The sequence below is a fragment of the Xenopus tropicalis genome, chromosome 1, assembly GCF_000004195.4.
Source record: "Xenopus tropicalis strain Nigerian chromosome 1, UCB_Xtro_10.0, whole genome shotgun sequence".
Classification (NCBI taxonomy): Eukaryota; Metazoa; Chordata; class Amphibia; order Anura; family Pipidae; genus Xenopus; species Xenopus tropicalis.
Window position 1 is genome coordinate 25,232,111 of NC_030677.2, and position 15,538 is coordinate 25,247,648.

General features: G+C 40.6%; 1 protein-coding gene across 13 annotated transcripts in view; it reads right to left on the reverse strand.

The window, feature by feature from the left end:
- The window catches only part of ablim2 (actin binding LIM protein family member 2), a 107,594-nt gene that overhangs the window by 42,694 nt on the left and 49,362 nt on the right, over positions 1–15,538 (reverse strand). For all 13 annotated transcript variants that reach the window (XM_031895322.1, XM_031895332.1, XM_031895328.1 and 10 more), the window contains exons 4-9: positions 14,234–14,349; positions 11,430–11,556; positions 9,111–9,204; positions 5,676–5,763; positions 2,868–2,926; positions 2,386–2,463 (exon numbers count right to left, since the gene is read on the reverse strand). In XM_031895322.1, coding sequence (XP_031751182.1) covers positions 2,386–2,463; positions 2,868–2,926; positions 5,676–5,763; positions 9,111–9,204; positions 11,430–11,556; positions 14,234–14,349 — 562 coding nt within the window. The remainder of the gene's footprint in view (positions 1–2,385; positions 2,464–2,867; positions 2,927–5,675; positions 5,764–9,110; positions 9,205–11,429; positions 11,557–14,233; positions 14,350–15,538) is intronic.

Sequence of the window (15,538 nt, forward strand, 5' to 3'; positions counted from 1 at the left end):
GGAAGTCACAGGAAGTGTTTTGCTCCAACCCATGTGGACTTGTAGCTCCAGCTACCTCAATACAGATGCAAGCCCATGGGGCTACAGTGCAAGTCAGGTAAAAGTCAGTTACTCATAGATTAAACATAGTTCTTCAAGCTACAAAAAGTGCTAAAAAGTCAGTTTATTCAACAAAATGTCTATTGTCTGGCTTAAGATGATAAACATTGTAATTCTCAACAGCTGAAGTGACACAAGGTCCTTAATCTGCAAGAAACTCTTTCCAATGAAGAGTGAAAAGAACACTACGGTATACTAAAGATGGAGCCAAACTACAGGACAGATTATTACACAACATATCAGAGCATATAGTCAGCTCCATATGTATAGTACCATGTGGAGTCTCTGCTGTTATTTCAACTACAAGAAGGTCATGTATGAAGATAAACTTGGCCAACTGCTGATTTTAGAGGTTATCCCTGGTCTTACAAATATAGATACATATATACAAAAGGATTTCAAATATATTTTATTATTACTGTCAAAATAAAGTAAAGCTTGTAGCTTTCCACCAATAATCTGGGGAAGAACTAATTGCGTGTCAATGAACAACTATAACATTTCATGCACATAAGGGTCAACTACCCAACTGAGGCTAATTTGGATAACTAACTGCAGTCTTATGGTCAGAAAATTGTTTTCTTTGATATAGAATATATTGACCTTAGGCACCATCTGCAATGTTTCTTCTTAGCAGTTATAGTGAACATGGCAACTAACTAAGGCCAACGGGGCTGTTTCTATAGGGGGGTGAAGAGCTTGTGAATACTACCCAGACCTGGTACCTTAAGGTGGTCCATAAATGCAAAGAACAGGCTCTTTGACCGTTGAAGAAAACTCCATCGATGTGAAGGGAATGGGCAATATTCAGCCCTACAGGGTTTGAGTAGATAAAGGGGGTGAGATTATGAAATGGGTCGGAAGTAGAGTTTAGGTTACCAGACCAGGAGCCCCAGCCCATAGCACTTCAACACTAAAGATAGATTTGGGAAAAATATCGTTTTCTAGGCATTTCTAACTGTTCATAACAGGAAACACATAAGCAAGCTACATACTGATATGAATCATAATATAATTTATTATAAGAATAACTTTACTTTCCACTGTCTTTATAACAGATCAATGGCATATATGTTTACAGGGCGGAGCTGTGTTGAAGGATAGTTCCCTTTCTAATGGGTCAACCAAAAATAGTTTTTCCAGATTTTATATGATGCCAGGGCAAAAGGAGTATAAACAGCTTAGTGTCACATTATTATTGAGGATAAACCCAGTGTTTTATGCACACAAGTTGTGACCCCAGCACTAACAAGAAATGTGGACATTTGTATCCACACAAATAAATGATAACTGGATATGACCCACCATCCTCTATGTGAATCCAGGTTTAAAAAGCCCTGACCAATAGCATCCCTGGTGTTCATAACTAGATAGCGCAATGGCTACCACTGTCTATTGAAAAAGTAGAGTTCATTGTATTCATTAAGGTATACTCTTATCTTTTATTCACAATTCAAGGCTAAACAGATGTTAACCAATTGCCTGCCAATGACATAGGTACTGTGTAATCAGCAAGCAAAGTGAAAGCCTGCCAATGACTTAGCACCAATGTTTCCTGATTTCTAGCAGAGCTTACCAACTCACTTTCCATGATCCACTCTTTACAGGCCTATTTATATGGCAGTGAGGTTAGGATCTTCCATTTTGAACTACCAGCGCAGTTGTTGAATTGAATCACAAAGAGACAAAATACTGCCTATTGTTCTAACTAAATCAGCAGCATCCATGCTTCATGTCACTGAAGGGAGCCATTGATGGGTTATCTAATGGGGTTCTTTGTGGCAGCATTATTACACTCTACTACTAGCGGGCTTAGGATCTAAAGGACGCTGTACACCAGCTTAGGATCTAAATGTGGGTGTATAAAGGCCAACAGTAGCTGCTGGCTTGCCAGCTTATTGGCCTGTGTATGTGGCCTAAACTGACAACTGACCCAACAACACCTTCATAGTAGGAAAAAACAAAACAAGAATAATATATGTTAACTTAATACTACCACATAGTAACATAGTAAGCTGGCTTGAAAAAATGTCCATCACGTTCAACCATAATGCCTATATCTAACCTGCCTAACTACTACATATACAAAGAGAATATAAATGTTAGGTTGTTAAGAGTCCTGAAGAAGAGGTAAGATATCTTGTATTTGGTGCAAATTCAAACTAAAACAGAAAAGTAGTGACAGGCCTCTTGACCAAAAAATACTGTATAAGGATCCTCAGGCCTTTAGTCATTAGTTAACACTGAGAGTTGGTTTACTCCGAGGCAGTTATCTCTACAACTTACATAAATAACTCTGCTCGGGGATCCTGATGTGCTTGATGCAGGTACTGAAATGATGCTCTCTGAGGATGTTCTTGTCTCCTATGAAAAAACACATAAATACATATCTAAAAACAGTTACTTGTCAGTTGTTTAGATTTCAGTGCACAGCTATGGCCAAGGTGAAATGAACAGGAAATATTGTATGGGGGGGTGCCAAAATGTTAGGCACCAGTGACTGTAATCGCTTACCTTATACCCCAGGTTATACCCCAGCTCCAGCCTGGGCTATAAGGTAAGAGATTACAATCACTGGGGGGTTCGTAACATTTTGGCCCCCCCCCCCCAGTGATTCTACCTTTCCTTCCCCTTTAAAGATCAAAATATAAAGAACATATTTGATTTAAATAAATCTGTTTAATGAACTATATCTGTTGGAGGTTTAGAAATGCCTGTTAATAATACAAATATAATACATTTTTTGTAAAACCATGGAATATTTTTACCTTATTCCTTTCCTCTGTTTTGGCCGCCTGCCTACATATGGGGTGCCATATTGAGTTTCCTGCACAAAATAGACAATAGTAATGAAATTCACATAAGTCATCAAGTCAGATATTTATTTTTAACACTGAAGATATTATAAATGTATAGCAGAAGTGCCCCTGCTGTTCTATGTGGCGAGCAGCAGAATGGCAACTGATGCAGGAAGTGTCTTCTGATGCTTCTCTGCTCAGTTCTATCACTCAATGTGACAGGGACAGAACTGTGGAACAGTGGAAGCATCAAATACTTAAACTTATAGAGAGATGGTGCCTATAGTAGTAGTGGGATAATAGCCTCTGGGAAGGGACTGTGGCTGTGGGATAGCAGGTATAGTAGGGAGAGATGGTGCCTATAGTAGCAGTGGGGGGATAATAGCCTCTGGGAAGGGACTGTGGCTGTGGGATAGCAGGTATAGTAGGGAGAGATGGTGCCTATAGTAGCAGTGGGGGGATAATAGCCTCTGGGAAGGGACTGTGGCTGTGGGATAACAGGTATAGTAGGGAGAGATGGTGCCTATAGTAGCAGTGGGGGGATAATAGCCTCTGGGAAGGGACTGTGGCTGTGGGATAGCAGGTATAGTAGGGAGAGATGGTGCCTATAGTAGCAGTGGGGGGATAATAGCCTCTGGGAAGGGACTGTGGCTGTGGGATAGCAGGTATAGCAGGGAGAGATGGTGCCTATAGTAGCAGTGGGGGGATAATAGCCTCTGGGAAGGGACTGTGGCTGTGAGATAGCAGGTATAGTAGGGAGAGATGGTGCCTATAGTAGCAGTGGGATAATAGCCTCTGGGAAGGGACTGGGGCTGTGGGATAGCAGGTATAGTAGGGAGAGATGGTGCCTATAATAGCAATGGGGGGATAATAGCCTCTGAGAAGGGACTGTGGCTGTGGAATAGCAGGTATAGTAGGGAGAGATGGTCGAATAGCCTCTGGGAAGGGACTGTAACTGTTGATTTGCTGGTGCAGTAGGGAGATATTGCAGGAATTGTAGAATGCCACCACAATCTCCTAGTAAACTGTAATCATAGATTTTCAGGCCAGACAACAGTTATTAGTCACTGGATATATTACTTGCTGAAATGCACCCTAAGCTCTTATACTTATACTCTATGACTGAGTTTATTTGGGCAATACTCAGGTCAGTAATTGCAGCACTCTGCAGAAGTTTAATAATTAAATTGTGTTTAATTAGAAACATTCAAATGCTTGTTCTAAAATAAATGATTGTGCTATAGGCATCACCTCCACGGTGAATGAATTCCATTATGTAACTGCCTTTGCTTTTTATTAAGGAGGATATTTATGCTTTGGTATTATAAGGAATTAACTCTTTCCCCCATTCTCTGTGTGACACAAACCAGGGACATTGTACATATCTATGTAAGCGCCATTCCATGTTTTGCTGGGCATCTGTTGCAGTTTATTGAAAGTACAGCTGCTCCGTGGGGCTCTGAACAAATAATATTATTTGTTGTTCTGCATTCAGCTGTGAAGAAGTTGCTTTGCCAGCACAAGTGACCTCTAAAAAGCAGCAATTTGCTCAAAAACGGGCAGCATAAACATATACATTTGATCAGCAAAAGCTGTTATTCAACTTCCAGGAACTCGCTGGCTTTTACAATCTATAGAAGAACTAAAATAACAGGGAAACTGATGATCTAGGCTGAAGTCATTGCCATTGCTTCTTTCCTAATGAGCCTCGGCACAACCCAACTGCACTGTGTAACTGTCACCTATTGATTCCTGCATTGATAAATGAGTCGCCTAGAGTATTGTATGCCAAAATATGCCCAGTTACATCTTGTGCCCTGTAATAGGCAATCCCTTTTGTCCACATAAAAATGAACAAAGCTCCACTGGCGCAGGGACTAATGTGAATGATGAATAATCTCTGTAACGCGCTGTGTAAATGTGTCGGTGCTATATCGCAAACAGATTATAATAATTTGTACAGAATTCGGTAGCCTGAAAGATTGTTATTATGGTGTGCTTTTTAGATGAACAAATTGCTTGCATGTATTTCTTAATGAAAACTATACCCCTAGAATGAATACTTAACCAACATACGGGTTATATTATGTTAAGTAACCTATTATTATATATATTTATATCAGTAAATATTGCCCTTTTACATTTTTTACACTGAGCCGCTATTTAACATGTATGTGTGCCTTGGCTTGTTTGTGTGCACTGTGATTCCTATGATCCCAGGGGGTGGCCCTTAATTCTTAAAATGGCAATCTTCTATTTAGGATTACACAATAGCACATACTACTAAAAAAGTATAGTTTTATGAAAATGGTTTATTTAGCAGGGTTTTACATATTTTTATAGAGACCAACATTGTTTGGGGGTATCGTTATCCTTTAAAATAGAAGGAAAGGTACAATCACTGGGGGGTGACTACATATACTCCGGGGTAGTGCTTTTGTTAGCAGAAAACTGCATCAACCCGGGGTACCTGCGTGTGACTGATTCTTTTTCACACTGCATGCGCTTGCACAGTAAAGTGAAAAGCTGAACTTTACCAAAAAAACTGTCTATTTCACTCAACTGTGCCTGTGTCATCCCTGGGATCACGATGAAAGAAGATGGAAGACAGAGGTTCGCTCGCAGGTACCCTGGTTGGTGCAGGTTTCTGCTAACAGGAGCACCAGCCTGGGGCATCAGGTAAGTGATTACAATTACTGGGGGGTGCCTTACATTTTGGCACCCTCAGTGATTGTACCTTTCCTTCTCCTACGGGAAACATATTAGGAAGCCTCTTACCTTGCAGGTACATCTCCTCGCCTTCTGCAAACATCTGGCTGCAGCGGACACAGCACGCACACGTTGGGTGATAGTGCTTTTCTCCAGCCTGCAAATACACACCAGGATTGAGTGATGTTTAATTCACTGTCAGCATTCTGTTTCAGTATCCTAATTACTGTATAGTTATCCCTATGGTTAATAAAAGGGCTTTTTAGCCAGTGTGAGTAGGAAAACATGACTTTGATTAGCCGTGTTAAGTAATACAAGATTATGGTCACGTCTGCAAAGAGTTTTGGCCAAAACTTAAGCTATTTGTGTAAATAAAGAACAGGGTAGAGTCCTGGGAGGAACCAATCTTTAAACCACAAACCTGACCCGGAGCCGCAGCATGCAACCCACAAGCCGGACTTGCAATCCACATTTCTACCCGCTAAAACCCACTCCCCAACCCGCAACTGTCTTATCCCTAACCCGATCTGCAACCTGTTGACCACCATTAAAAGGAAGTGCTGTTGCTGAAAAGTGACATTATTAGAAGTTGTCGGGGGTAGAAAAGAACATTTACAAAAATGTTTAAAGGAGAAATATAAATAATATAGGTAAATAAAATTAGAAATATAGAATTCCTGCCAACAACCTGCAGGGTACATGACCCACTGCGGGACTTTAGAACAGGGTGCAATGAGCAGCAGGTGAGGGAGCCTTGTACTTTACAGCTACCCATTATATCCTATATCCCACGCAGCACCCCTAGGCAGCAGCCTCCAGACTAAAGAGGGTTCAGGTCCGAGTAACAGGAATAGAAGGGCTGGAGGAATGCAAGGAGTCTGTACTCCTCTTCATTATCATCATCGTGGGGTTCAACAAATAGCTTATGAGTCGCCAAAACTGGATCATTTCATTGTTTTACCTGTAGTTGGCTGCTATGCGTTATTACCCAGGTGCAGGTTTGCCCACTGTTTATAAATAAGCCCTCACTTATATCTGTCTCATAATGAAGAAGTGTGTAAGTGAGAAAGTTATCACTTTAATTGACACAATCTCCCATACAGGGGCACTAGCTCTGCATAGGATTAGAATTGATGTTTATGGCTAACTGACAAGTGCTGTTATAAGCCAACTAAAAATACATTCTGTGCACCTGTGCCCAACATGTCAGCAAACCTAAACAATAAAGGCTATTTGTAGGGAAGATATTAATAGCAATTAGGAGCTATTTCCAGCAGGACAGTGATGCATGGCTGATTCATCCCTATTTATTATTCTGCACAAGGAAACAGTATAGCAAGATGATGCAGATGCAGGGTTAAGAGTAGAGTTTGTTCCAATGGAAAAATGTGAGATGCCACATGTGGAGCCATTGGTCTCTTATTTTATTTTTATGGCTTTGCTTTTATTACTTTTCCTTTCCCTCCCTTTCCTGCCCAAGTAGCAGCATGTAAAATGCTATCTAGCTGTTGTTTTGTGACTAACAGACCTGTAAAGGAGGAATCACTGAAGCACACAAGCCTTGGATGGAGGAGACCTAACTGGTGCTGCATTGTTTCAATGCTATATATATATATATAGTTAGAACCAGCAGTGGAGAGAATAGCAAAGGACAGACAGGCACTGTATTTAATAGCACATACATTTACATATATAATTTTCAAATCAGTTTAAACATTATGGAAAGTTGATTATGATACATTTTGGTATATTTTGGTTTACATCCCCTTTAAAAGGGCAAAGTATTTATATAATTAAACAAGGATCTGCCATTTCTGGGTGATACTTCAAATGAAAATCAAAGTTCCATCTAAATTCATTTTAAAGCAACAATCATTTTGCCTGCGGCATCAAGACACAGATTTTTGCGGACCTGTTCTACTGAGGCATTTGGGAAAAATCTGCCACGCGACAAATATGGTAAACAGTGGTACTACAAGTGAGCAAGCTATCAAGTAATATCTAAACACAACAACATGGAATAATGTCATAAAGTGCAATATCTCCACTCTAAAAGGACATTATACTGACTAACTATGGATTTAAACAATAAACTGAATCTTGTGGTCTTTTTTTAAAAGAAATCTATGCCCCCAAGAATAAATAATTAACCAAAAATAGTTTATATCATATTGTGGCCAATTAAAGAATATTATCAAACTGTAATATATATATCAGTAAATATTGCTCTTTTACATCCTTTCCCTTGAGCCGCCATTTAGTGATGGGCTGTGTGCTCCCTCAGAGATCAGCTGACAGGAAATAATGCAGCTCTGACTGTAACAGGAAGTAGTGTGGGAGCAAAAGGCAGAACTCTGCCCATTCATTGGCTGATGGGGCCTAGCATGTATGTGTGCCTTGGCTTGTTTGTGTGCACTGTGAATCCTATGATCCCAGGGGGCGGCCCTTAGTGCGCAAAATGGCAATTTTCTATTTAGCATTACCCAAACTATATTTTTATAGAGACCTACACTCATCTGGGGTATAGTTTTCCCCCAAAACAATGTAGGTTTCTATAAAAATATATTGCTTAAACAAGCTAATATGTAAAACCCTTCTTCATCTAAATAAACCATTTTCATAAAAATTTGCCTGTTTAGTAGTATGTGCCATTGGGTAATCCTAAATAGAAAATTGCCGTTGCCAAGAATTAAGGGCCGCCCCCTGGGATCATAGGATTCACAGTGCACACAAACAAGCCAAGGCACACATACATGCTAGGCCCCATCAGCCAATGAATGGGCAGAGTTCTGCCTTTTGCTCCCACACTACTTCCTGTTACAGTCAGAGCTGCATTATTTCCTGTCAGCTGATCTCTGAGGGAGCACACAGCCCATCACTAAATGGCGGCTCAAGGGAAAGGATGTAATAGGACAATATTTACTGATATATATATTCCAGTTTGGCGAGATTCTTTAATAGGTCACTTAATATAATATAAACTATCTGTTAGTTAAATATTCATTCCGAGGGTATAGTTTTCCTTTAAGCAATGATGCCCCCTGACTGAAGTTACCTCTTCATGAATCCGAGTCAGCTGTCTACCATTTTTGATACAAAGATGGCCAACGGCGGTCAGTGAAATCCTGCCTATAAGCAGGGTATAGAGACCATTAAAAAAATTTAAAAAGTTGGTGATATTTTTGGTAAAAATATGTTGCCATGTAATATAATGATCCATCCATTGGTCTCATTGCTGAACATGAATGAGCAGCTTTCTTCCCTTTGTATCACAAGAACAGGGCAGTGTAACTAGAGGCTCATGACCAGTATTTCTACGGACACCACTGGCTTTTATTGTATGACATCAACATTTTATATTCTGGCCCAATCAGTGGGATAGCAGATAGCTGACCCTCTGCATTGACCAATGAAAGTAGAAGATGCATTCAGTTGTAATGAATGAAGGTCTGAACTTGCTGAATCTGATTTTATATATTTAATTATAATAAAACATTCTTTTACCTCCAACACTCGGCCTGTGATGAATTTCTCACAGTGGTCACATTTTATGCCAAATTTAGCGTGATAGTCTGTTTCACAATATGGAATCCCATCTCTGCAACAACAAAATATAAAATATCAGTACAGAGGAAATTTACACTACGTAACACAATGCTATAGATGTTTGGTTCTGTACATGGGCCCCTCTGCTCTCCCAGGAATCTGTGCACCACCCACTATGACTTCCTGTCCCAGAATCCATCACTGTACAATGGTGAGAAGTGGTTTGCATGACACTGTGAGCAAATGTTGGGTTGGAAAATGGTTCCTATGAGTCATAGACAAACCACCATGGGTTCATTTCAATATGTGATGTGAAATCAGGCATGTCTGTGTATACATGTACATATATTTAGACAGTGTTTATGCCCCTTTTGTACATAAGCCCAACTAAATGAATTCATGTCAAAAGAGGGGTATATTTACCCTTTAAGTAACTGTATTATTTTACTGGATGAGGATCAACATAGGCTTGCAACACAGCAAATGAGAACTCCTAACCTGCCTTCCATTAAAACCCAATTAACTTCTGGATTTGGGCAAATTATAAATTCTCTGAAAAAGATCTGGTTGAACATATACAAAATTCTAATTCCCCTATTCAGATTAAAGGGCAACTCATGCAACTCACTGCTCTGAGTAACGTTCCAAATGTAAGTGGGCTACAGAGAGAGAAGGCGAGTTACACACATGGAAGTGACAAACTGAAAAGGACAAGGCCTACTCCCACAACACTACAAGTTATAACAGAAGCTTATTGGCCCATGTATGGGACCCTCAGAAGAGCCTGTCTAATCATTATTAGGCCAAAAACCAGTCAGGTATCTGATGCAAGCCTCAAACCCTGAGCCAAAAATCATCACCTAGTGTTGGGGTGGCCAAATATGCCAATGGATGGCCAAATCGCTGGCCTGGAAAGGTTGTGTATGCTCAGCTTTAGACTACGTAGGAAAAGGAAACTGGCTAACGACAAACTAGAACAAAGTCACATGGGCTACGCAACCAGAAGCTACAAAACTAAGGTAAACAAGGTCTAGTAACCCCTAGCAACTCAGATGTTTGCTTTCAAAAAGTGACCAGTAAAAGTCACCTGCTGATTGGTTGCTCCGGGTTACTAAACCTGGGGGAACATTTGGGACTTTTATTACATTACTCCACTAGTTTGCATGGTGGGGGATTTGTAGACTGTAACTGGCAGTAAAAGCAAGGTATATTGCAGTGATCCCCAACCAATGGCTGAAGAGCAACATGTTGCTCACCACCCTTTTAGATTTTTCTCCCAAGGGCCTTAAAGTAGGTGCTTATTTTTAAATTCCTGAGTTGGGGCAAGTTTTGAAGGCATAAAGACACAGGGTTACTCCAAACAGGCGTCTGGTAGTCCACATGGGGCTACCAAATAGCCAATAACCACCTTTAATTAGCAACCCCCAGGAACTTTCTTCATGCTTGTGTGGCTCACCAATACTTTTTACTTCTGAGTGTGACTCATGGGTACCCATGCAGTGGTGCATTAATTCCAATTCCATAATCACCCTGTCAACATTACTGGTGCTCTATGACCCTTTTTTTGTCATGTTTAGACATAGAAATTCTCCAAAAAAAATCTGTATTGCAGGTAAAAAAAAAATAAGTGCATTGCGTCTGAGTTCTGCACTTTGCACTTGCTTTGAGGCAATCTTCCCCATATGTACTGAGCATGGTATGTTACCTAATGCCAGTGAGCAACTAATAAATAGCATTTGTAATATTTCATTATAAAGCTGGAAGCCAATATCTGTAACACAGGCTGATAGTGTATATACAGTATAAATAAGTAACAGCACTGAAGGCACTGGAACACTTAGTAACATCCCCCCACGGCCCATTATAAACGGTGTCAATGATGCACGTACAGAAGCGTATCCATGCAATGCAACGGAATGCAAACTTAACTGCCCATTAGAGAGAACGGGGGTGAGCTATTAACGGGAAATATACTTAGGTCAAATCTCCATTTCCTGCCAGAAGTTTTGGATTCTCAGGAGGGAAGTAAATACACTCAAGCCAGGGATATTGTTTAATAGCTGAATGGTGCAGGTAGGACAGTCCGGGTCTGTTTTGCCCCAGGCAACGCTACAGACATTCCCTGACTGTTCTTGAATCTTTTTGCCCCTAATTCTAATAGCATTAATGTAATGTTGTTTCATTCCAAAAGGGCTATTTGGCCTTAAATGCATGACTACATTCTGTCTCAGTAGCGAGAGACCAAAGGTGATATTTACTTGCCACTGATTTACTTACTTGCTGATATACTCTGCTTTCAGAGGCATGCCACAGGTTTTGCATTTGAAACATCCCAAATGCCAGTGCTTTTCCAGTGCTACCAGTGACTGGCCATTCTTTATTTCCAAGCCACAACCGCCGCAATCTGTAAAACATAAAGCCCACCAATGGCAGTGAGACAGCAGCCAAAATCTACTCTGTGTTATAGGTACCAGTCAGAAGAAACAGTACTTGTGGGTATTCCAAGATGCCTTGAATCCAGCAGAACTTGGTGAATATCGAACAACCAATGTAATTAAGTAACTGGAAGTAATTAGTAATTGGTCAACAGGGGTGAAGACATTAGGGTTGATTCACTAAAGTGCGATAACGCTTATCGCATGTTTTTTTGAGCTAAAATAGATGTGAAAAAAGAAGCGCGATTCGCTAAAGTATTATAGCATGCGTCAAGTCACATATCGCGTGCGTTAATCAGCGTGCAACCGCATGTGTTAATTTTACCGCATTCGTTAATTTGCTCGCAGAAATAATACTAACGCATGATTCACAAACACTTAGACGCGCTAAATATCGCATTAGTCTGTGTGAAAATTAACACCTACTTGGAGCAGGTGGTAATTATAGAAAAGTACAGTTCATGAGCTTTTGGCAACACAATATGGACTTTGCAGTGGGATTTATTCAAGTCTGTGTTGGCCCTAGAGTGATGCAGCCGCCAGTTTGCAGGGAAATGGGCATTTTAAAAAAAAGTAGTTTTACGAACGTAATGGTGTGTATGGCTAATATGGTGCGCGCGCGAAAAGTAGCGTACGTGCGTTAATTAGCGCGCGCGACAAGCAGCACACTGCGTTAATTAGCGCGCATTGCGTCAAATACCGCATGAAAATAGTCTTCGCGACTTAAATAACGCAAACAGCATCGTGTCTAAATTAACGCAAATATTCTTTTAGTGAATCGTGCGTTAAGACATGAAAAATTAGACACAATAAAAATTTTTACCGCATGCTATAAATAGCGCTCGTTTTAACGCACCTTAATGAATCAACCCTATTGTGTCCATCCTGGCTCCTTCTGGGTTTTCTAATAGAAGTCACATTATATTGCTTTATAGTAAGTCAGTGTCATAGACATAAGTGTATTTCTTAATCATTTTATTAGACAATTCAATGCTCTTCCCAGTCTACAACATAGGTGCAAGCAGTCACTGCTACCCCATCTGCAACTACCCTCTGGGAGGTATATAACTCTCATGCTGTTTTCTACTATCACATATTTCCTCCCAGACTAATACCCTGAGCCATTTATCTTTCCCAGTTGTGGTGCGGATTACATAGCTGCTGACTTTTCCATTCAACCCTCTATGGCTAAGGCAGTATTTTCTATATAGTCACCTGAGGGCCCACGGTTAGGGTGGCAACTTCATGGGAGGTCTTGGTTGACTGTATAGAAAAAATAATCCCCCCCCCTCATAGCCTGCTGGCAGACACTTGCAATTAAACCCAGTTGCAGAGCTGAGGCAGCTGATCCAGCATAGTCTATGGCACTGACATTGAAGAATCACCCCATGGGGTTGCACAATGAGTTTGAGGGTTTGTCTAAAGGAGATATTTATTCGGCAGTTAGGATCAATGTTGCAGCAACATCCTGCTTTTTCCTCACTTTAATTTGTTAAGTGGTTCTCGCAGTAATATTATTGATTTCTTTGACAGCTCAGTGTGATTCTTCTTGGTTCTCAATTGCAAGGTTGCTATTTAAAGAGGCAGGATACCCCTCTTGTTCATCATAAGTTCAAAGAGATGGGCTTGTGTCAAACATACTTTTTCCTATAGTTTTTATCATAAAAAAATGTGTGGGTTTTTTTTATATAGACTGAGCTAAACATGACAATCAGGGAAACAGAGGTGACTCCTTGTGCTTGCAAGGTAGATAATTAGATTACTAGTATACAACCCCCTCATTTGTCCTTTTATTGAGACTGTTGTCAGATGCCCAATACACAGGGAGATTATCTCTATACTGATAATCTAATTCTCTACCTTGCAAGAACCAAACATGGAGGAGCTTCTAGTTCCCTGTTTGCCCTGTTTATGAAAAGCGGAGCTCATTATTATTGCTGGGAGAAAGGGTGGGACCGAATAATCCCATTTCCTCCCTTTGTAGTTCTACAGGCTTAAAGAGATAAGGACACCAGAAATTATTTTTTTTACATCCATTATAACACATTATAATGTATAATATATTTATAATTTTTCTATAAGAGTATTTGCCCAATGCTTTTACATTACCTATCTGATCCCCCATGTCCCTCTATGAGGGGGCGGCCATATCTGTGCAGCAGGAGGCCGTTAGCATTAGAAGCTATAACTGACAGGCTGAGAAGGGACAGTCAGGCTGGCAAAACCATTAGGTTTAGGAACTTCAAGTGAAAATTACTTACAAAAGCAGCCCTATTAGGGAAAAATGATCAACATGGCCTATAGGGAACTTTTAATGTACATTCATATTTTGAAGCCAATATTACTTTAAGAGAGAGGGCGGGGCTGTCAGAATAACCATACTTAATTCACGTTATTTAATTATTATTATCATTCTGTGAATAGACGACAGAAAACATTTTTATTGCAGCTCCTATTTATTGGGCTCAGGACAATTTCCCTCTCTAACTTTTATTCCCTTTATTAGATACTGTACATTTGGAGTTGTTTGGGCTCTTTATTAGCTTTCAGTTTATCCTGTGAAAAATGAAAAACAAATCTCGGTAAATTATCTGGGGTACAGTTGTGTAAGGAAAACAAAATGAAACATTTATACGAGTGACCTACTTCGGAGCGCCTGGATGCAGAAGTTGCCGCTTCCGGCAGTCGGAGACATGGTACATTTTTGGCAGATGCACTCCTTGCCGTTGAAAGTGACACGGTCACCGGGGGGGAAAGGGTTCCTGAAAAGAGAATTTCAAGTATCATCATTTCGGTGCCACTGGACATTGTGGCATTCACACATTTTCATTCAGCAAATAACATCATTCAATTTAATTCAGTACAGGCTCAGTAACTAGAAGCCACCATACTGCAATAAAAGCACGTGGTAAACCAGTCCAGTTCAGTCGATTTCAAGCTGTTGATTCGCTGACTGCCTTGTCTATTTGCATGAGTTCACTATTATTCTATCGATATAATAATGGCCTCTAAATTAACTGTACTTCAAGGTGCAGCTGAAATCATGTAAGGCCATGGGTGCTGTTAATAATGGCAGGGGCACAACAGTGTATTGCCTGTTATCTGCTGCCTCTATTTTGTACACAGGCGCTTTTATGCGCTCAACCCTGTGGCTCTTAAACCTATATCTTTTATTTTATAAGAACCCTCATCCTGGGCAACAAGTGACTACTATGCACTAACCCTTGATTTTGCAGCCCTACAACAGTAATGATCCCCATGTCTTCAAAGTTGTCCCCAGCATCTCCCAATCTTGAATTTTATCGAGTGTCAGTGACACTACACATGCTCAGTATGCTCTGGGCAGCAGTTGATAAACATTCTTAGTTGTCAAGAAATCTTCAAAACAATAGTAGAACATAGAACGTGAGGTTACATATGGTATAGATCAGGGGTGGGCAAACTACGGCCCGCAGGCCACGTCCGGCCCCTTGGCCTTTTTAATCCGGCCCACCGACGACGCCAAGTCTCATCACGCAAGACTTGGTGTCATTGGCGGGCCGGAATTAAACAGACTAAGGGGGCGTAACGCTGGCCTGGCCCTGGCCCGGTCTGGGGGGGTAAGTAAATGTGGCCCGTGAGCCAAAAAGTTTGCCCACCCCTGGTATAGATACTGATGCTACAGGGCTGATTATTATTTATTCTAATGCCCTTGTGTCTGTGCTGACATGTTTTTTAAAACAACTTGATAGGATTATAAACCTTATACATGATGTTTTTGGCCTCTGTATCAGCCCAAAGGACCAGTAGTGAGCCATGTCTCTAAAGATGACCCAGTATCTTTCCCTCCATCTTTCCCACTTACACACCGCCCATGCTCAGTTCTGCTCTGTTTACTCTCAGTTACCTATGCTTTTGGTTCATCTGTTTTAATTCTGCTAAGTAAAGAGTCACTATCAAATCCCTTTCTAA